Below are 24363 nucleotides of genomic sequence, written 5' to 3' on the forward strand. Positions count from 1 at the left end.
GTTCCAAAATGTTCAAAGGAGTATGTGATCCACTGTTACTCTCCCATTACTTATGTTAAAGTACAGAGGCATTAGACACTATTGTGCTGTCTGCTACATGTACACAAAAAAAGACTATGGGACATGATACTGACTTATGTCCTGATTCAGATCACCAGTGTGATAGTGTCATCATATTCTTACCATCTGCACTTCATTCAGTTTCCATGGCTGTGATTTGGGCAGGTCAGAAAGGGTCTGTGGGAATTCATTTCTCAGAAGGACATTGAAAAGAAAGAGGTAGCAGTTCTCTAGGAGATTGAAAATACATAAATATCTACTGGTAAAGAAAAAACATGGTTTCGATGGAAGATACAAGGAGTTAAAATTTTTTTCTTAATTTAAAGAATTTGAAATATTGATGGGAAGAAGTCAGGCCTAACACACATGCTTTCTAACTTCATGAGCTCATTACAGAAAGCCAAGCTTAATGTTGATGAAAAGTTGCAGCACAGCAGGGTAGGCTGAATGAACTCAGCTTGGTTTACTAAACCTTTGTCTTCCTACAGCACCAAACAGGAGTCTACCTTTGGAATTCAAGGAGGATATTCTGCCTCTTTGTTGTTGTACAGTCTCTGGCTTCAGAAAGAAATCTGGTTCATCTGGAATTGCCCTGTCATCAGCAGAAGAGTCGCAGTTACTCAGGAAGGGAAGGAATTACCCCTAGGAGCTGCACTTCTGGTTCCTCTCCTTACCAGGCTGAGCAGAGAAAACCTAAAGCAAGATGAATTATCGTGTCATAACAAAAGGGTGGTTGTGGGGAGGAGGGCAGTTTCTCAAGCTCCAGTTTTATGCTGTTGTTCAGAACAACCCGCTCATCTTGCCCAGGAGGCTTCTTTAGTGCTTTTGTGAACGTAACAGGTTCTCCAGCTAAAAATGCAATAAGCTGTGTGTTATTTTGAGATACTGTAATTGCTGTGGTGAATATGCTCTTTGCATTTTCCCCTTAGGTGTTTTAGGGTGAGACCCTCTCCTCTGTGACCACACAAGTGTATATATTTGCTGACTGTCGTATCATGGTTTGGATCACACTTTACAGAAAACAGCAGAAACTGGATCTGTAACCACTGCCTTGACTGACCTGCTGGACATGGCATTGTCTGGTTCCATTTCTGAGTTTGTCACCAGGGAGTTGTCTGTAGGAACTATCTCCCAGTCAGCCTTCTGTCAGGCTGCTTTGGATGCAGTGGTTCTTTGATTTACCTTTGAACACGTGCCATAAGGCATTAATCCAATTTTAGGGACGATCTCAAGCAAGGGAGAGGTTTGAGCCCCAGCTTGTACTAAAGAGAGGACAGTCAGGAGACACATTCCCAGTACTCTTGCTCATTAGTGGTATTTTGCTGGGTGTAAATTTCACACTTTACAGGGGGCGATTAGGGATGAAGGCCAAATGTTTAAACCTACTGTCCACATTTCTCATCATAGTGAATACAACCTCCTCCCTACTCTCCTTTGCTGCTCCTTTCCTTTTGAAAGGACAGCTGTGAGTGCAACAGATTTCAAATCTGACAAGATGTAATTATTTTAGATAAATCGTCTAACTTTAGGCAAAAAATGAATGCAAAAAATTACATGCCAAGTCAGCTAGCAAAGAAATAACCAGTATTGTGAGTTTATTTGGTCTTCAACAGTGCTTTACAGCTCTGCTTCTAGACCAGCTGAGTTGCAGAAACATTTCAGAGTCAAAATGGACAACTTGAATGGAAACACCCTATTTGTGGACTGATCAAATTTTTAACTGTTGCATATAAAATAATCACTAAAATTATTTCAGTGCTTTTGGGTATGTGTTAACTAAAAAACTCAGAAAACAAAACAGTTCTGAACAACTTCATAAAACTAATTCTTCCTTCTAGGAGGCCTGAGTACTTCCCAGCTCCCAGCCATACTATTCTCCAAGCAGTGTCATGGATGCTGCCTAAACCACTGCAAGTCACCAACACAGCACACAGAATCCATCAGATGAGAGTGTGATATATTTTATTAGAAGGACACCAATTTTTAAATGACACTGAAAAGATTTTCAAACTGAATTTCCAAGTTCAAGTTCCCATGAAAGCTGAATGGTCAGAGCTGTAGTAAACAATACAGGTGAAACCATGTAATAACTCTCACACATAAAAATAACTCATTATTACTTAGCTTCTTTTTATTGGAGTGCAGCACAAATACTCCCCTTGAAACAATAACTTCAAAACATTTAAGAACACAGCTGTCAAAAATATTAAATACGCACATTTAAAAAAATCTAAACCATGAAAATTTAACAACCTAAGACATATTCACAATGTAATTTCTTCATCATTTTACAGTATTTGTATCAAATACTGTAAGACAATCCAAATCTGAAAATATATGTACCTTAAGCTGCCACAGAGCGTAAAAAATATAGGAAAATATCCACTAACATTTAGCACAATATATATATTGTACCCCAAGAGAGAAAGCAAGTGTGTGCCACAGATCATTATTCATCAAAAATCATGATGTGACATCAGAGAGCTGTTGCTGGTGGAACAGCAGCCCTGGTCTTAGTCGGTAAAAACATGCTCAAAGCTTGTGAGTGGGGACACAGTGGTCTGTGAGAACGCATGTTTAGGTATTTAGCAGTTTAATTTAGTTGGATAAGAAACAATGTTATGTTTTCCTGTTGTTAAACATTGCCATCTGTACCTCTGGCACACAAATTAAAAAAAGAAGGGTGTGACCATTAAAAGTACGTGTCCTGAGATTTCCTTCTTCAGGGGGCAAAGAGGTTAAAATGGAAAAGCTGATCTGTATATAAATCAGGAACACATGTGGTAATGAGAACAAACAGCAGCCAACAGGCAGGCGGGGACAACATCTCCAGGCAGGCACAAAACGAGATGGACAAAATACCATCTACTGGAAAAGGGAAGGAAGCAACTGATTTTCACTTTGAAATTGGAAAGTTTAACCAATTCTGTTCAGTCTTAATGATTACTTAAGGGCTTGTAATTAACTCTGAGTTTTAAAACTTGGTTTCACTGAAAAGCTGCCTGTCCAGTAGTGCAGAGCAGAGCAGCATTGCTTTAGTGTTAATATTGGTTTCTATCTGTACAAAATCAAGAGGTGATCTTAATATGAGTAACAGGATCTATGTGTTTTGTAACAAATTGAAATAACAAAACAGTTGAGACATAGACTTCCTCTTAAAGTCATGAAATGTTTGTGTCTGCAGCCTACCTACGGGAAGTAGATACCAGCAGCCAGTCTCCTACTGAGGCTGAAACACTTTTGCTTGATTTCTTTGGAAATAAATGGAATATTTAACATACTAAGTTATAGTTCACTTAAAGCTAAGAAATATATCACAGTTGTGAATAATAATCCATTTGATATACCAGTGGCAGGCCCCCAAAATATTAAGTCAATTAAAGTAAGTCTTTATCTTCCCTTTAAGACTTGTTCCTTGACAGAGGCACAAGAAATAAAGAAAATATTATGGATCACAAAGCACTGAATTTTCAAGTGTAAAGTCATACCAAAATCTTGATAAATTATCATTGATGTCGTAGGTGAGCAGTCGGTCAGGAACGTCACTGTGGGTGCCCTGCACTGCTAACACATGTGGTGCGAGGGCAAAGGGGACGTCGCTCAGGAGGTCTGACATGAAAGGGCTGCTTTCCAAAGTCTGACTCCTTTGATTTCCCACCTCTGTTCTTGATACAGTCAACTGTGACCGGTGCCCTGTATTTATCTAAAGAGAACAGAAGAACAGAAATTTGCACACTACAAATCAGGCAGCTATGGCTTTGCACTTAGAACCACAAGGACCTACTAGTAAAGGGAAACAAAACAAACAAACAAATAAATAAAAGCAGTTTCAGAGTTCAGTTTAGGTAGATCTAAAATAGCAGTTCTTAATACATGTTGATATAATTCTTTGGCTCCGGTTGACCAGAATTAAGGCTAAAACAAAAATAAGACTTTTTCTAATGATTACTGAGATCACAGAATCACAGAATAAATAAGCTGAATTGGAAGGGAAATTAGAATCATTGAGTCCAACTCCTGGCCCTGCACAGAACACCCCAAGAGTCACGCCATGTGCCTGAGAGTGTTGTCTAAACGCTTCTTGAACTCTGGCAGGCTACCCAACATTACTCTGCATTTATGAAACCCATAAGGCTTGTGGGACTTTTTGTCATTATGTTCAGTCTTGTTTAGGGGAAATTACTTCATACAATTCCTTTCATAAACTGATGAAGCTCCATCTTTTGTTCCCCCTATGACTTTCCAGAAGTTGTCCAAGAAAGGCATGACTTTCACCATTAAGAACGCTGCTATCCCAGTTATTTCAAAGGATTAATGATGTTGCTTTCCAGTGTGAAATAGAATTGCATGACTGGCTGGTAAGTTCTATTATATAGGGAAATATATGCAGTGCCAAACATGTCCTTTATAGAAAAACACAGTTAAAACTTAAAAAAACCACCAACAACCCAAGAACCAAAACCAACAAGGAAATAAAAAAACTTGCCATACAGAAGTAGTCAACACAATTTAGAGAATAATGTTGGACCCAATAGGCTTGCAAGCTTTGATCCTGACCTACCAATATGACCTTACTAAGTGTTTATCCTGAAACCTTTACCATTTTAAGAACAAAGAAAAGACTATTTACTCTGCCTCTAGAAATCAAATATAATTTGTTTTACTATTTATAGCAATAAGATCCTATGCAAACTGATACCTCTCACATTAAGCACCCATAATGATGCTCCCGATAACAGGCTCTGAGCAACCTGGTCTAGTGGAAGGTGTCCCTGCCCATGGCAGGGGAGTTGTAACTAGATGATCTTTAAGGTCCCTTCCAACCCAAACCACTCAATGATTCTGTGATCTCTAGGAGCAAGATGTTTGTTATGAGGATTTCTACTTTGACACATACAGAAATATTCAATAATGTGTTCGAAAGTGCCTAACAAGTCATGTCAGAGCCGTGAACACAGACAGGAATGTCTGACTTTGATGAAGTCCTGACTTCTTCTTTTCAACCCCCCCCCCACTCAACATGCAGCCAGAAAAATCCAAAGCTTACACAGCTATTAGGGAAGGCAGTGCACTGAAAGCTTTAAACACTAATTTGGTATTCACCTGATCATAAGAGTGAAATGGATCCAGTCATATGGAGGTTGCTTGCATCCATGATTTTTAGGGGTGTTGTGCTGCTCAAGATCTGACCTGTGCTGAAGTTGAATGTCACAGATCATGGCTGTTCCAGAGAACCTGAGGGCGTTGCTGTCTGACAGAAGAGCAGTATGGGTGGTGGAGTGGTGCTTTGTCTTCTTGCCTGGAGTATTTAGCCAGGCAAAAAGAAACTCCATTTTCTTCCCAAAGAAAGGACTGGCTTTGACTTGAACGTGACCTGAGTACTAGTCATTCCTTACACAACCCAACATTTCATCTGGTAGGGCAGATAAACCAGTGTTAAACCTTCTATTAACCTGCCAACAATGAGTCAACAATGACACAAATAATCTTGCCAGCCTGTGTCACTGCCAGCACTTGCCTTGAGTGGCAGTGGACGCGTGCTCCTCCACAGCCTGCTGGGACACGAGGGTTAGTGGTGCTGCATGCTCTCAAATGGACCTCACTTGGAAGCTTTTGTTCATGCTCACAATGATTTGAAACTTAAGGCTTAAGATAAACTTCCCAAGATCTGTTACTATCATGTCACAGGATAATAATGTAAAATTTCTGAAGGTTAAGAAGTTCATTAAAAGAAATGACTGCTACATACAGCTACTAACCTTCCTGGTTATGATCCAATGTAAAAGAGGAGCAATACTCTCCATGCTACTGTAATACTGGAATGTCTGTTACTACACAGTTCCTACAGCGACAGTTTACAGGTATTTATTTATTTTCCCTGGCTTTCCTTTTCTCAGTTCTCCATTTTCAGATGTGGTTAACAGCTCTTCAGAAAGCTACATGCAGCAGCAGAGGCAAGAGCTAATAGAGAAGATTTCTTTTCTTCAGTAAGGGTTTCCTTACTGATTCTGGTATCTATAGAGGACAGAGAAAATAGGAAAGCTGGCAGAGAAGTCAGGAAGATAGCCTGCATAGTTCTCCTACTCTAACTTTATAAGCTGTGAGCAAAAAAACATGGCCAATAGTACTGTAAGTTCAGAAAAAACCCTAAAACCTCTTGTACTTTTATTTTCTAATCAATATAGTTATCTCCAAGATAAGATATAGTTATCTCCAAGAGGTATTAGCTTCTATGGCTGCTCATTGATAACACTTTGAGAGAAGTCTTCCTTCTTGCCAGGGCCCAAGGTATGCATCAGAACAAAAATCATAGACATCTTCTGGTATAGACATATTATCTTGCTAAGAACACTGCCAAACAATCAGAACATTTATTTAGGTTAATATTTATCTGAAAGAACGCGCCACAGCACTTCAGGTGAGTCCCTAAATTCATTGCTGCTGTAAACTTAAAAATTTCTCTTAATTTCTACTCTGCACAAATTTATTACATTCCCTCTTGAAAGAAATAACTTGTGGATCATTTACTGAGGTGCTGGTACTTGCTTGTATTACATCGTTCCCATATTCTGAAGGGGGCCAGAAAACCCCAGATGAAAACCAGGGTTACATCTAGGAATCAATTAAACTAGATCTTCTAAGACCTTTCTGCCTCCCTCCCCTTCCAGATTTCAGGGAAAAATGATCCCTCACTCACTGTCCTATTCCAGTCATTCAGATGATAATCAGAAATCCCTAGAATCTAATGTTTATTTTGATTGGCAAATTATACTTTTATGAATACCTGTTTATATCTTAATTGTCCCCCAAGCTGGGTGAACACAATTTACAATGCAAATTAGACCATCACGTGGCAAAACTAACTTCAAAGAGAGAAAAACAAGTCAGAGCAAGAACAAAGCATCTTGAATCTTTTTTCCTCCATAAACCTTACATTTGTTAGAATGGTGCTAAATGGGCAGACCCAGAAATTAAAACCCCTTCTGTACACAGCAGATACCATGTACTGACAGTGACACAGCAAGGACCAGCTTTGCTTACTCCCAAGTCCCACTCCATATCTGAAAGCAAGACTGCAGTAAGGAAGGATGAATTACATCAGAATTATTTTACTGTGAAAGCATCATTTTACTAAACTCAGTCCCTGCATACTGCTAGTGAGGCTCTTAATAGTCTTAACAGGTTATGATACTATTTGAATAGTCAAAAGAGTATCACAAAGAAAGCCCAAAATGGTTGAGATAAACATAGTACAGGTAAGTCAGAAACAAAGCAAAATGTCAGGTCAGTTTAACAAATGCCATAATTTGATCTTAAATCCAATAATCTTTGGGTCTCAGTTTACTCAACCCCTCATGAGGAGGTCGTGGGCCTAATATGACAAGATCAGTTTACAACAGAAAGGGAAAAGGAGTCTAGATTTTCTATTTCAGTTTCACATTTAATCCACTACTGTCTCTCCCATGAAAACAGTTATTTTTAATTATCTTAAAAAGCTTGCATTCTCTTTTTAATTTATAACAAGTCCCATTTTATTTATCTATATGAAGAAAAACGTTCCTGTCCTGAAGAATTCAGGTAGCAAGAAGTAATTTTCCAGTTCTGCCTAGTGCAGTCATCACAAGCAGTCACTGCCCTTTGCTATGCAGGGCTGTTTCTGAGCATTCCTGCAGTGATATTTAGATGTTGGCCTCCTGTGCAAGACCCTATCAAACCAGACAAGTTTTTGTGCTTCCAAAACAAGAAGATACCCTTTACATGGGCTAAGATGCATTTCGTTCCTGTGCTGGAGAACCCACATGAGTTAAAAGGCCTTGCTGAAGCCAGCCTCCCCAGCAGGCTTCCAGGGAATGTGGTGAAGAACTGGACACTCTGGTAGGGAACACCAGTCACCCATCGGTGCCGAGGTCACCCACACTGCTTCCAATGCAAACACCAGCACAAAATGATGTGATGCAACCGAGGTCAAGGTTAGGAAATGGCTTATGCTTTATGCATGCATTCTTCAAGCATATATAGAACTGCAAGTCCTAGAGAATTTGATATTGCACATTAGTCACACTGGTTTCTACTTAAATGCCTAACTTATTTATCCAGAATACAATCCATTCAGAGCATATTATCTGGACATTAGCTAAACTAAGCACTGCCAAATGCTATGACACACAATCCTGTTATGAGAAATATTAATTGAATAGACCGAGAAGATCACTGATTTACATTTCACCATACACCAAGGAGTCAAAAAATCAGTAAAAATTACATAAGGTATGGCAATAAAATTTAATTCAAATAAGCAAGGTGTCTTCTACATTCTTGGTTTGCAATCCAAAAGAACAGGGATAAAAGAAACACTATGTAAATATATATAGTAGCTGGCCACCAGATACTAATTGTGCTCTGATAACAATATATTATTTTGAAACTAACCAAGTATAAAATTATCCTCTAAAGTAAATGATTCCTTTTTTCTCTTCTTAAAAAAGATGTTTCTCAGCTGTTTTTAAAAAACGTCTAATTGGATGCATGTCTTTGTATTTCCCATAAAGTTTGCCAAGAGTCTCATAAGGAAGAAAAAATGCACATTTTCCAATGTACTGAGAAGCTGGATTTACAGTGCTCTGAAGGAGAATCAAAGATTAGTGCAAACATTATTATAATCCAAACCCTTGAACAAGGTTTTCTATCAAAAGTTATTCATTTAAAAAAATTTACGCTTTCTGTAAAAAAAGGGTTTTTTTCCAGAAACAGATCTATTTTTCTTTAAAAAACAGCCTTGAGAAACAAACAGTATCTTCATTCTGCACTTTCAGCATATTTAGTAAATATCCAGCAATATAATACTTACAACAGACACCTGCTATGCTACTGGTGGCAAAGAATTATCTGTGTTTCAGGCAAGTTTGTGGTATCACAGGAAACAGTGTATCATAAGGTATCTATGTAGTAATTACTGATGTACCTGGAAATGGAAATTGTCATATGGGATTGTTCCTCCAATGTGTTGGTTGATACTTTAGGATATTCACTGGACCTCCTCAGAAAATTTGTAGGAATTCTGGAATGAGTACCTCCATTGATGACAACAACTCACTTTTCAAATAAAAATGGTAATGGCAAAGATGAACAGAGGGGGAAAGAAAAATTACTCACAAGGTTTGTATTCAAACATTTAAGCTAGGGGAAGAGAATCACAGAATCAATTAGGTTGGGAAAGACCTCTGAGATCATCAAGTCCAACCTATGGCCAAACACCACCTTCTCAACCAGAGCATGGCACTGAGTGCCATGGCCAGGCTTTCCTTAAACACCTCCAGGGATGGTGACTCCATGAAGTCCCTGGGCAGTCCATTCCAATTTTAACAACCCTTTCTGTGAGAAAGTTCCTTCTGATGGCCAAAATTCCTTCTGATGTCCAAACAAAGGTCAGTAAAACCTTGCTGGCGGTGGGCAAAGTGCACAACATGATAATTTCCAAGTACCAAAAAACCCCCAACCCAAAACAGTAACAAAAAACCACCCCAACACACCAGTAAGTATGTGACCTACGTCCTTACAGAACTGTAATAAGGAAACAAACGCACCTGGACAAGCACAATACAGATGCCTGAGATGGTTCAGAAAACCACGTGTGAATAATGAGAGCTGCTATTCTTTCAAGGTTCACTTGAAATTTTAGTCAGCCCTCCCCTCCAGACACTCAAGAAAAAAGTTATTCCTAGCTGGGAGAGCAAAATTAGATGTAAGAAGAATTACTGAAGACCTTGCAGTAGCTTTTTGCTATATCCAAATTTCTTCTGGTTGCTTGCTTGCTTTATTAGCAGAAACGCAGTGTCTGGGATTTTAACAGTGGCCAAAGATTGGTGCTGTCAGGGGTTGCAGCAGGGCAGACCTACAGGCTGAAAGCTTCGGGTTGAGTCCTTGGAGAGGCTTTTAAAAGCAAGAATGGTTCTCAGTGGAAATCAGCTTTCCCATTTGCTTTAGGCTCTTGTTTCCAAGCTTCTTATGACTCTCATTTTGTAATACAGAAGTAATTTGTCTTTCTTAAAGAGCTCCTGCTACAAGTTTATCAATATTGGTCTTCAGAGTAAAACAGAACCAATTTTATAAATAAGAGTTTAAGAATATTTTTACTAATTTGTGACATACATTTTAGGTATTTTTCTTTCTCCTCTATAGCATGCTTTTCAGCTGTTTCTTAACTAGAAGGAAATCAAGGTCAGGTTAATGCCACTGAAATCTTAAAGAAAAGAAATTCTAAAGAAACAATGAAAAGAGGTTCTGACATTCTATAGATTTTCTTTATTACAGCAAAGCTCCTCACAGAGTATCTTGGCCTGCAAAGAACAGCTGGGGAATATTCACTAAACCACACTTTCAGTATCAACAGTGATGTACACTTCTGGATCCTTATTGGCATTAAAGCAATTAGGAAAGTGTAATTACCAGAACAATTCTTTAGTGTAAACTTGCTGTAATTACTATGTGATTCTTGCCCTCTCAAACAGCCATAAAACTGTTAATCTCTGCAGAGGGGAAGAACTGCAAGGTTGCCATTTGAACTCTGGATACTCCGAATGTTCCATGGTTAACATGTGTTACCTTAACTGTCCTAGTAAGTACTAGAGATGCCCATGAGTTTTATTTATGAGACACTTACAGAATGTAATTCTACCCTGAAAAGTATTCTTAAATACCACAAAAGACTTCATATCTAGTGTCTAAACCCACTACCTCATTTTGTCATCCTAGAAGAAAAAAGATGATTTTCTTCGTTACCAACTGTGCAAATTCAGAGCAGTACAAGATGAAGGTTCTGTTTTCACTCAATCCCCTATAATAACAATATGTCACAGGAAATATTTTGAGGGGCATTAGTGATAAATTTAGCAAATATATTGAATTCAATATAACCAAAATTGTACAGTGATTTTTTATTTCTTATTCCTAACTCCTATTATTTATTTCATTCAGTAATAGTTTGAAGAAAGAGAACCAAAACATCTCAAATGTGGGCTTCTATAATGAGAAACTATAACATTGTGAACAAACTGGCATAAGATGCAACATGAAAAGAAGACTGCAAACCTAAAAGAAAACAGAAACAAAAAGGAAGCAGAAAATGTTCTAAAGCTTTATTAAAAATTTTAAGTCTTAATTTCCCACCATTAACGAAAGTAATTATGCTCTTATCTTTCCTTTTATCCCAACCAATTTCATCACTTTGGGGTCTGATAATTGAAGACCTGTATCAACACTTATGCCTTCTCAATAGCAGGGTTCCTTTCCTTGCTGCCTCCCTGTTCCTCTCTGGAGGCCCCTGAGTTTTAGGGCACCATCGTTACAGGTGAATTTTGGACAACAGTCCCCTCTGTAACATGAATATTGTAATAAAAATTATCTTAGAAGAAAGAAAGGGGTGTGGGTTCAACAAGGAACAGTTTATCTAGCTCCTCTGTTCCTTCAAAGTACTATGCAAGCTATTCATAGCAAAGATCTCAACATAATAAGCAACATGAACAATATTTAGCACGCTGTGCTTCTGCCACTGCCAGGAAACGGTACTAACTAGGCCAGATTTTTTTTTCCTTTCTTTCTGTAGCAGGTATGCTGGAAGATTAAAAAGTTAATGAAAATTACTATAGTAAGTGAACTGCAAGCCAGAAGAACTGTAATTGAAAATGCACACAGCTCTAGACATCCAGCACCGCATTCCACAGCCACAAATCAGAAGAGAAGGACAAGACAATATATTACAAAATGAACAGGCAAGTCTGATAAATGCTGATAATGGATTTGTTTTGTAACTTCAGTACCATCCAGAAGCACAAAGTATTTTCATTTATTTTGCTGCTATTTTCATTCATGATGTAATGCAAAACTCAGATAACTGACATTCAATATAGACAGAGAATATACTAAGAAATTAATTTAATACAAAACTTTAATTGCATAATTTAAAAAAATTTAAAACTAAAACCCAGTATTTAAATATTCTGTTTTAATTTAGCAGCTACATTAGGTCGATGTAATTAGTGACAAGAAGATGTGGTATTTTCTCTACTGCTTCAAGCAAAAAATTATCCTAAAGACTTTTGGGAGGTTGATCTCCTGAACAGCAGAAGCTTAGACAAACTGGGTCTCTGCATTTATGTCTCTCTACCTCTTGTTCCCAACCCCAGCTATTGTAGAAGCTCCAACAGGGTAACCTGCTATGGTAGGAAAAAGATGACAGCTTCTCTGAGATGGTAAATGCCCATGGAGCAGAATGTCTAAAAAGAGGGCTAAGACTGCATTCTCTCATTATTGTACTAAGTGTATGAAAATCCAAGGATTTGAATGCAAAAGAAAGCTGTCTACCAAAAAAAAAAAAAAAAAAAAACCAACAAAAAAACTTTGACAAATTAACATAAAAAACCAGTAAGAAAATATTTAGCAAACATAGTTTCACACAAAAATAAAGCCAATACATTCTTCAGCAAATTAGAGCAACTAAAATTGTGTAGATCAGAAGGTTGTTTTGTTGTCGGTTTTGGGTTTTTTTAAGAAGAAAAGGAAATCTCTCCTTGAGTAACTGAGGGAGTCAGCAACATCAATGAAATATCTCCCTAGAATGTCAATATCAATGAGAGGAAAAAGAGGGGTAACAATTTCTGTAAGAGGAAAGGAAAAGGAAATTATCTTGGATTTGGTTTTCAGAAAAGAAGATAAATAGCGTGAAGAGAAAAGAATTACTAGTCTGAACTCAGGTGAATCTTCTTTCAGCAATACCTGGGAACAACATCCTCAGCCATGCTTTCAAGAGTTTTGTTAAATAACTAAACCCCTGGATCTTAAATGGATTCTCACACAGATGCATGAATAAAAATTGCTGTACTAAGTGATATGTTCTGAGGTTTTTATCATGCTGCTTAAATTCCAAGCATGTGGCAAGACTAGCAATATGTCATGTTTACAAACTTAAAAGTATTTTAATGCCAAAAAAAGTGAATTAAGCAAGTGTCATCTCACACAACTTTCCACCTGCTCTCTCCGCAGAGATTTGGGTCAGTAAGAGAAAGGAAGGATGGATATTTGATTTTAATTTCCTCCATAAACAGTCTGTAGCTGGAGCACTTGTCAACACCACCTTCAGTAAACAGGTTACCAGGAGCCAGAGTTTGTAAAAGCTTCAGTCTACAAACAGCAACAAAACTGAGTTGCTCTCAGCACCTACTGATCAGGATTTTCCGATTCAGGAATAAAAGTGTCATGACTCTTTAAGCAGCAAAAGGCAAAATAATTAATTAATTAAATAAAAATAAATTAATACTGGTCCACCTCTTTTAAATAAGGTGGCCTCTTTAACCCTCCTTGTTCTCTATGGATGGAAAATAATTGGATCACAATGAAAAAGAAGAAGGGTACATTTTTCTTTTTTTAAGATAGATCTGTTTTTATCTAGCAGGACTGCTAATCACATTACAACTCTAGAAACGCATTCTTAAAAATTTTAGTACTGTGGAAGAAAAGAAAATTGTAAACAAATAACTTACATTTTATTTTGTATTTTTAAAAAGTGCTTTAGAACAAAATTTGAATATGTGCTTCCCAGTGCACAGTCTTTCACAAAAAGAACAGGAGCTGTGTGACACTGAACTGTGCCATAAATCAAATCCCTGGACTGCCCCCAGTCATTTGTGGTGAGTTTTGTGTTTGGTTCTTCTTTTCCCTCTGAAAGTGGCAGTGCAACTAAGCTAAAGACATTGCTGTTTTCCTTACTTGGTGTTTTGAGTAATTGTTAACGAGCTGCCCTACACTACAGTCTTTCACCCACCATTTTATGCTAATACATCATGTTGTAAATATCACTGTACCATATTTGCACACAGTCTCATTGAGTGATGTATGATCTACATTGCATTTTAGATCAATTTTAATATTTGGAAAGCCCAGAAGGGTTTCTCCTAGAGGCAGGATGACTGACTGATCAATTTGTTGACAGCAGCAAACTGAACCAGCATTACTGGCTTTTATTATGTATTTGGGCAAGAGATACAGGATAATCAGGAGTTTTATCTGGGATTAAGCTAGTCAGAAGATCCCAAAATTAGAGAAAGGCTAAAAAATGTGATGAGAACATCTGAGCATCTAGTTTGAGCATCTCTTGCTACAAATAACCAATCAATGTAACTGAATAAGCGAAGTAATTAAATCAAACATATAGCGAGTTTCTGCCCAAACTAAATAGGAAGGTATGCAAAGTGTGCTTCTGCATACACGTGCCTTGATCACCATTTGGTGTATACATCCCTTTACTAAAGCCTGGTTCTTCAAGTGAAGAGGCTGCAAACCAGGCCAACTATACTATTTTATTAACTTTTTACATGTGGGTACATACTTTTCTGTTTATAGGCACTGAATTATGAAAATATACCATGCCTGTGTGTCATTCTTTTCCTACAGGATGTCATTTTGTCTTCTGTTGCTCAAACCTCACAAATTGTGCAATCTGACTGCGGCACTGACTCTGGACTCCACAGGCAGGCTGTGGGAGAGGGGGATGCTCCAATCCACTCGTTGTTTTTACATGTATTTGCTGGCCAGACAGAACATTCATGTCCCACCTTAGAGGTCTGTAAGAACTTCCGCAGTTCTTGTACTGAAATCTCAGCTGAAGTTAAACAAAGAGTTTAACAGTACTTCACACTTGCAAAGTGCTACAGAAAAGTGTAAGACAGCACTGCATTACATTTTTTAAAATGAACTGTTTCCTAAGTTCAGAGAGGAAGTTGGTGACAACCACGTCAATTCACATCTCTCAATTTCCATTCAAGTTCCCTATATCTAAAAATATAATGCTTTCCTTTTAAAAAAATTACAATGGATGTAGTATTAATGATGCTACTGTGATTGCTAAGTATCTGAACTAACCCCAGCTGTGTGTCATGTTACACAGACAACAAGTCCAATTATTCACTTTAGAATTGAGAAAAACCCTACAAGGTGATAGTCTTGAGAAGCACCCTCGGGTCTTACTGGTTGAGCCTTGCTCAACAGCTTGCACAAATTGCAGTTTATAAAATGTTGTTTGTGAGGCCACTGCAACTAATCCTTTACGACATGAGGAGCAGACTTTCTCGTGGATAATCATGTTGCTTAAATTTTGCATGTGTATGTACGTATACCTAGTATATTTATGCATAATGTGCATACAAACCCTCCCCTTCCCCCTGAGTTGTCCAATTGTTAAGGGCAAACAGAAGCCCACTGGTCTACATGTTCTGGAGATCTTCCTAGAATGAAAAGACCTCTTAAATATTTTGGTAAATTATCAAAGAGATAGCAATATGAACATTAAGATATAATGAAGCTTTACAAAGTAAATATATTATTGCACAATAATAGTTGTAACATGTAATAGGTATACTATGCAATATTTGATTTGGTTTTTAGCTGAATGGGCTATTTGCCTTAGTTCTCAGTAAGATCACAACCATATCATGTGCCTTTCTTATCACATGGCAGCTCTACTTCATATGCACTTTCCATCTGTGGCTGCACATGGACTCCCCAAAGAAGTCCCAGCTATTTACTATACACGCAAAGGATGAAGGAAGCTAAGAAAGCTGATGTCCATTGCAGCTGCCAAGGCTGAACATGAGTCATCCTTCTTTAAAGGTAATGTTAAAACTGCACTTCTTACAGCTTATGATCATGCATGACAGTTGAGTAAAATATAAGATCTTTCTTCTAATGGTACCAGCATTCAGAGAAGAGCTTGATGACTTGCTGCAGACAATCTTATTCCAGTCCCTCTAAGAGTGGATAATTTCATTAAGTGATTATTGCTTACATACGTAATTAAGAAGAGAGAAAATATGGACCAACATGCTTTAAGGGTTTTATATACAAAAAAGAAGATCTTAGAGTTAATATGACATATGACAAGCAATTAGGCTAACCAGGCCATGACTAGAATTCTACCTTAAGAAAGCTTTAAAAAAAACCAAAGAAGCCAAGTTAAGCAACAACATTTTTGATAGATATGGGATTTTGTCAAAAGAGAGCAAATTAATCACAAATAATGTGATCACAATAATTTTGAAATATAAACCACTTTTTCTAAAGTAAATGTAGGGAAATTAAACTGATGCAACAAATCTACCTCAGAACACCCTTCCTGCAATTTTAAATATGGGACCCCCTGAACCATAAACCAAGGGTTAATAAGTGAACAGAGACATGATCAGTAGCAACTCCTTTTCCAGTAACTTGTAAAAATAATCCAGACAAACTTGAGGAAAAAACAGTCAATAATAGGTCTGACAGAAGCAATTAATTTTAATTTAAAAAAAAAAAGGAAAACAAGATAACAGTAATATTATTCATGCCCTGGAATTGTATCAGCTGATCTGCTCTAAAGGGTATCTTAAAAGTCTACCAACTTCAGCAATACTTGTTAATTTCACTAGAAGGGTAAAAAAAAATTAAGTTATTTTTCCCCTACTCTATGGATTCTCACCTCTCATTATCTCTTCCTTGATATTTTATATCTCATAGTATTTCTGCCTTTTCAATTAACTCATATGTCCCCTAACGAGATATCTAGGAAACTGTTATTTATATCCGTTCAGAATCCTTATACAGCAGCTGTATAAAGGATGACTTTTATGAGTCAATGCCAATTCAGACATAAAAATATTTTTCCTAATTTATTTAGATACTTGCCCAAAATGGTGCACACCTGTTTCTATACGCATAAAATCATAGAAAATTTTAAATTTACTTCAGGAACCATGGACTTTCTATCTGCTGTGTTCTAAGCTTTTAACAGAAAATTATGAAAAGAAAGGGCACAAGAATCATAACAGAACTATTACAATTCATAAAGGAAACTAAGTCCTAAGATGATAAGAATCACAGCAAGGTATATAATTAAGAGTGGCTATAACAACAACATATAAATTAGATAATTATGGATTAAGCAATCCCTTGGGGGATTCTCTCTTGCCCTAGAAAACGTGTAACAAGCTCCTTATATAGAAGGCAATAGCTATTAAGTATTTGAGGGAGAAGTAGGACTATAAGGAAAAACAAAAGGAAAAAAAAAAGACACAGCAAGACAAAAATCCTAATTTACAATCTAAAGATGGTTCTCATTTTTGGTAGTTTATTTTAATACACTTACTGGTCCAGTTTTCCCCCATTAAATCTGCTGACATCTGTTGGCTAAAGAGCGCATGTCAGATTATCCAGAAGTGCAAGATCAAATACACATGAGCCGCTTCTTAAGGTAACAGTAGGGAGATACAAAACACTGCAGCGATTACCAGAAATGTAATTTTTGTTGTTGTTGTTTCTTACATCAATGTAATAATCCCAGGTGTCCTGGACACCAGACATACAATAATCTTCATAAATCCTAATTCAAAGCCATACCATCTGTCAAAAATATTTTTTATGTTTCCTAATAGATATGCTACATAATCGCTCTCACAGCAGGGCAAAAATACATGGTTGCACTAATTTGCTTTACCAATAGAATAGCTCATTATCAAAAATAACCCCACCACATTATTGGGCTTTCTAGCACTCTTCATATATCAAAACTAACCTTTCCATTCCACTGTTTTCTATTACCTCAAATTCCCAATGAAAGCAAAAGATTGAATTATCTGGAAATTGTACGGTAGTAATGGAAAAATCACAAGCATAAGTAAACCCCAAACCATAGTGTATCTTTCTATTATGATTGTGTTGCAGTTAAAATTAGAAGCTTTGTATTTCATGATCACTAATCTACTAATTTAGTCACTAATAAGACTAATTTAAGTTCTCGGCCCTGCAGAGCACTAACCGTTTTGGACCCAATCCAGAAAAGCACTTAAATGTCTCTGTGACTTTTAGTTCATGAGCCTGAAGCAACTTCAGAGGGATCAGACATTCTTGATTAGGCCCAGAGTACTCACTACCCTGCTGGACAACATGTCCCCCTAGGACTGACCAGCATCAGGAGATGACCCTCCCAACCCGCCGTCCATACTCATGGAGATGGAGAACACACTCCATATGGGATTGTTCAAAGCAGGAGCTTCTGTCTGAAGCAGAAGACAAAATGTTTGGGCTAAAGCTGGCCTTTGAGAACACCCTTCCTTCAAGAAGTTTTTAAATACCTGCAATTCCCCTAACATGCATGCAATATCCAAACACCTGAAAACAATGCCGACTGAGGTACGGCAAGGTTACAAGAGGTTCTGTTATATGTTCCTAGATGTGGCAGGATGATCTTGATGTAAACTTTTATTTCTGCATTAGTTTAAATAATTTATACAAGATTATACAAAAATACACACTTGACAATTCAGTGATTGTACAGCAAACAAATCCAATAGTACCTAAGAAAATGGGAAATTCCAAAGATGGTGGCCATTATCAAAAAATACCCCAGAAGATAATTTCTTCAAAAAATCAAACTCAACTTCATTTCCCCTTTGAAAATCCATGAACAAAGTGTTACTTCATTCTTCTTTAAATCACATTTCCAAAAGCACTTTTCATATTCCACAAAGTTTATATCTAATAAGTAGTGAAAAAGTTTATATTTAAAAATAAAAGCAGGTTTCCAGCAATCGAAAGATGCAGTTGATGAACTAAACGCTCTTTTGTTAAGTTCTGCATGACAAATATCTGATGCCACTTTGCAGTCTAACAACTATATTTTAACATACTCTTCTATGTTTATCAATAGTTTGTGGTTTAATACTAACAGGGTTATTATTACAATTGATGTTCTATGTCTTTATGACATATTGAATATGTAATACAATGCTTTTCCAGTTTCCATAAATTGGTAAAGTTCTCCCATAAATTTACAAAAATATACTCACCACTGCAAGGAGGAATATTGCTTTCCTAATGGCCAGAATTATCCATTTAATTTCCATGATTCACAATTATTCTACTTAATTTGAGAACTTGAGAATTCCTTTGAGTAAATGTGAAGTCCAAACTGAAATCTAGACTGGAATGAATTGCCTAAATAATACCAAGTGCTGGATCTTAATTTAACTTACTCTGTCACAAGCCAGTTCATAGGAGTATTTTTATGACATATAAGTATCGTAATAGAAAGTTGAAAATAAATCTTTGTTTCATTTTCCCTGTAATATCTGCAATTTTATTTTGAAAACTTTGCTTCTTCTCTCTAACTCACAAAACTTAAAATCTATACAAGTTCCTCTTTTCCTGAAATTCCAAAGAACTGAACAATAACTGGCAGTTCACCATCCCCAGCAAGAACATCACGTTAAGGGAAACTACGTTTGTCCAGTAGGTAACTACAACATCAGTTAATTATACTGCCCAGATCTGCAGGACTTCAGATGCAAAGGACCTCGGCTCAGACATGCATGGATCTAAAGTCAGACTAAAACTTTGCAATTAGTTGGAACTAATCGCTTAGTTCACACTTCCACACTATCAGAAGGCAAACCACTCATTACTTACGACAAATTAAAGATTTCTGTATAGGACACAGTTTTAAATTTTAAATTAAAAAAGAAGACTACAGGCCACACATACATACTGACCACTCTTAGATATGGAAAAATTGTCACACACACCTCTACTATACCAAGGGACTTATCAATAATAAATATTGAAACAGCATTGAAAAGAGACAGATAGACACATATCTCACCAGTACCAAGGTGAAATATGAAAAAAAGAGAAAAGATAGGTTAACCAAAAAAAAGAAGCACCACAAAAGCACAAAAAGTCCAAGCCAAACATCTCTCAGTCACCTTGCAAATATCTAAAATTATATGGCAATGGAAAACAGGCTCATACTTGGTACAAAAACATTTTCAGAGTACATGGAAAACAAAATATGTGTACAGCATATGCAGAAATATTCTGAAAAGCCCTCGCCTGTAAACATGTATCAACTAAACAAAAGAAAAAGAAGCTCAGATTTACAGCCACACAGTAGAGAAACAGAAAGGAAACACACAATAAAGACAGAACTCACATGTTTACAACATGTTACTCATAATGGTAGTTGAGGAAATAGCTGACTTATGTAAATGTGTGACATTTTCCATCACTACTCACCACACTAATGCTTCTACGCAATTCATTAATATTCTAGCTACAGTTTCATGCTTGCACAATTCAAGTATAAAAATAAGATATTCAACAATACCATACAGCCCAGCCTTCTGCTATTTCCTTTTCAAATCCACAGCAGTGGGCTTGTTATTATTGCCATCTAATTAGTAGTGGTGCTGCTTTTATGATAGATGACAAGGAAGGCTGAGAGCCACTCAGCCAATGGAAGATGTGAATGTGGTGAAACCATCTTCTGCAGGACATTCATGTTTCTTAAATGAACTGCTATGGAAGTTTCATCATGTGTGCATAAGGAAATAGTCTCCTACCTGTGGAGGTTGATTGTACATCGGTCTGGTCTCTGGAAATGAAGTTTTATCCTTTGAGTCTCGACTTTGATCATCAACTGTGTCACCTACCAAAGTAAAAAAAAACCCTTTTAAATCACTGAGATCCTTCATATTTTACATAGAGTAAGAAAATCTCTTCAGTCTTCCTAAAATCAAATTATACCCTGAGAAAGGGGGACTTGGTTGCCACATTTATATTTACAATTTTGAACACGAGTAAAGAGAAAAACATTGAGAAGTGATCTGCAAAACCCAGGAACAAATCTATGTCAATTATTTAAAGGAAAAAATTCATGGGGACAAAAGGGAGAAAAGAAAAAAGCAGGGCCCCTATTTTTGCACACTTTAGGACCATTAAGTTCTAATAATTAGCAAAGGGTACATAGCAAAGTGACTATGTAGTGCAAAGGAGATAACCAGGTGCATATCCATCACATTCCAATCCAATGTCAGGCTAAAAGCACTGTTACTCTATCCTCATTCATAGCCTCATTTCCACACAGTTGATATCTGTGCATGAGTGCAGAAAGAGAGACAAAGCATTCTGAGAAATGGCCTGGTTTTGACTGTATGGGGACAAAGACTGCTGGGCAGGCTGGGCACAGATCTCCTCCAATTGCATACATGTGGCTACCTCTGCCCAGGATTTTACCGAGAAGACACAATTCAGTTTATCCCAAAAGCTGCAGCTGGCATTCATCACAGCAATAAACTAGAGACAAGATTATTTTCACCTTTATTTTTAAGACAAAAGGTACATTATCAATTTTATTTAAAAGGTAGAGGTAGTAAAAAAAAAGAACAAAACCAGAATTTGTTTCTCAGATGTTGCAAAACAAACATCCACCTATCCTATCTTCTCCAATTTTCTTTGTCAATGGGAGAGTGTACCAGAAGTTGTAAATATTTTGCAGATTATCTCCTTCTGCTGTTAGTACTAGTCAGTAAATAGTTAGCAAAAGCACACAACTGAGAAAGACTAAAGATTTAGATACGTAATTCTGGTTTTATTTTTATTTGAATGCATACTGCTTTCTGTAATGGAGCACTTTCAAAATCTGTATCCTTAAAGAGTCCTATAGCAACAATTCAAAATGAAAAGGTTCTAGTTACTGTAACTGTTAACTTCTTTGTTAAACCAGTGGTTCTGGCTCTCCTGTTCCATTTTCTCCAGAGGTTTACTTAGAGGCTGTGCACCAGGCAGAAGCCTTTGGAAACAGCAGCCAGCTTCTGCCTATGCCCAATTAGGCTGGAAAGCCAATGACCCAGGTCTATGCATGTTTGTTCCATACTATCATGGACCCCCTGGTCTAACCGGTCAGGTCCTCAAGTACAATGCAATATTTGGTAAAGTTTTCTATGAAAACAAGCACTAGTATCTAGTCATTGTGTCTGCTTTTAATACCCAAGTATTATTCCTAGCTGTGTATGCAGAGAATCATCATCATCATCATCATCTTTGTCACAGGTCTTTAATGCTTCTTAATTTCATTAATTTCATTCACTTTCCAAGACCTTTTCTGGAGTTGAAAAATGCTGCTTAGTAAGCTAGTAATTCTCTACATAAAATACTCCAAAGGACTTGTATTCACAAGAGCTCTTAAAAAAAAGGGGGTGTGGGAGAACAAAGGAGATGGGGATTCAGCTAATCTTCCATTCCACTCCCAGTACCTCGAAAAACACAATGTGTAACACCTATAAGATAATGAGGTAAATAACAGTCATGAAAATCACTAATATTAAACAATTAGTTTACATTTGTAATGAAGTAGAGGCGTGCAAACAAAAATTATTACAAGTCTTGTAAATGTACCCTGCCTCAGGGAGGTGTAAAAATGGTTAACAGATACACAAAGAGGGCAGTAAGGCATACTTTTAGTACACTTGATGTGGCTGAGACTGCAAACCAGTTTAAATTGTAATAAATTTAGGCTAGATCAGTTTCTCCAGGAGTAAAACTACTTAAAACACTTTGAACAACCTAAGGAAACGGTTTCTCTAAACAGTGGTTAAAATCCAAAGGACTTCAGAGATAGGTTGAAGAAACATCTGTTGTGAATGGTTTCAATCATGCCAAGACAAGGAAGATGAATATTTGTGTTCCATTCTAGTCCTACATTCCATGAACATATAGGAGGAAAGACTCCACAGGATACCCTTCCCCAAGATCAGGGAACTTAGCTGTCTGATGAAGACTTGTGAAGGTGCGAGTGCACTGCAGCGAGTTGGACAACGACTGACCGAGCGTGTAAGGGCAGCGCTCTGTGGGCAGTCGGTACCAAAGGGACATACTGGGTGAAGTTGGGTGTTTGCATAAACATACTGAAAGAGTTACACCAGAGATTCAACAAACACAGGAACCAAGGTTTTACTCCTTGTCTTTACAAACCATTCCTGAGAAAGCACTCAGAAGTTTTAATATGAAAAAACCACTAAAAAACCACAAAATTCATGTGTGTTAATGCTACCCAGAATATACCTTTTCCCTGTGATTAGTTTTCCTTAAGATGAAAAGAGTCTTGGTTTGTAATCAGGACCAAAAGGTCAAAAATGATCACAAGAAAGGAAGAATAACTCATTTAGAGAGAAATGAAATTTTTTACTTAGAACTTTGTCATCCAGCTCCCAAAGTTCACAAGCTCTTAAGGAAGCCAAAGGTAGGAATACCTATAGTGTTTCACAATTCGAATTGCCTCTGTAAAACTGCACTTTAATGCAAAGTTTTTCTTTGTTAAAAAAAAAAAAAAAATAGGGAAACCCCCAATACCTTGCCAAATTATCAGGCATATGGTCCTGCAAGGATAAGCCATGACTCTTCATATAGACTTTTGTTATTTGAGTTAATGGAATTATAACAGTGTAGGCAGCTGCCAAAGACACCAAGCTGTCTAAGACATCCAGTAGGATGGAATATTTTTCCAGATAAATTGGTATTTTCAGTGTACTTCTTTCACTGGTTTCTATCTCAAATATTCAAACAGATTAGTCATCCTTATTTCTACTAGCCCAAATAATTAATTAACTGTGACATACCTCCTCAGCTCTATCAATTCCCAACCCTATCTAGCTTGCCATAGCTGTTTCATATTGTTTAGCCACCCACAATTTTTCTTTTTGTTCAGCATGCCTTGGTTTCCCATTGACCTACAGTCTAATCTCTTTCCTTAATTGGAGGTCATAGTTTGTCTTCCCTCTTCAGGCTCAGCCTTCAAAATTCTTCCTTCTGAATGTGGGTTTTCCTCTTCTCCTCTGCAACCCTGCAATCTCTTCCTACCCACCTACCAGTATGTGAGGAAGGGGGATGATGCCAAACACCCAACAGACAGACATCCATGAGAGCACAGACCTTTGGGTGCAGGAACTACGTGGGTTTTTTTGAGCACTTCAAACATTCTGGTTGATAGCTTTTGACTGGGGAAAAAACCCAAACAACCAAATCACCACTCCTCTCCAAACACTAGGAGAAAAGCCCCCACAAACAAACCCAAACAAGTCCTCTTAAACAATCTTGATGTAAATAGGTATACAATTATATTTTTGCCAATTCAGTTTGCTAAGCAACTGAGATCAGGCTCTGAGAAAAGATCACAAATACATGACCTTAGTAGAAAGGGCCCCCATAAAGTCTTTCATCAGAACTGCAAATATGTTCATAGATAAGGGCAGGGACCACGGTAATCACCTAGCCTAGCTTCCTGTAAAAATATAGGCCGTAAGATTTCTTGAATTAATTTGTTTGAACTAGATCAACTTTAAAGCTATATTTTAATCAGGAGATAAAAGACAAAATTATTTGTCTTACAAAACAATTAGATTCTGGCTCATACACTCCTTCATTTAAGCATTGTGCAAATTTTAGTCC

At 37.2% G+C, this 24363-nt stretch overlaps 1 protein-coding gene across 2 annotated transcripts in view; it reads right to left on the reverse strand.

The window, feature by feature from the left end:
- Window positions 1-2007: 2007 nt before the first annotated feature.
- The window catches only part of UMAD1 (UBAP1-MVB12-associated (UMA) domain containing 1), a 78934-nt gene continuing 56578 nt past the window's right edge, over window positions 2008-24363 (reverse strand). For both annotated transcript variants that reach the window (XM_048304893.1, XM_048304900.1), the window contains exons 3-4: window positions 20481-20566; window positions 2008-3763 (exon numbers count right to left, since the gene is read on the reverse strand). In XM_048304893.1, the coding sequence (XP_048160850.1) occupies window positions 3506-3763; window positions 20481-20566 (344 nt within the window). In that variant the 3' untranslated portion in view covers window positions 2008-3505. The remainder of the gene's footprint in view (window positions 3764-20480; window positions 20567-24363) is intronic.

Source organism: Corvus hawaiiensis, chromosome 1 (genome assembly GCF_020740725.1).
Source record: "Corvus hawaiiensis isolate bCorHaw1 chromosome 1, bCorHaw1.pri.cur, whole genome shotgun sequence".
Taxonomy (NCBI): Eukaryota; Metazoa; Chordata; class Aves; order Passeriformes; family Corvidae; genus Corvus; species Corvus hawaiiensis.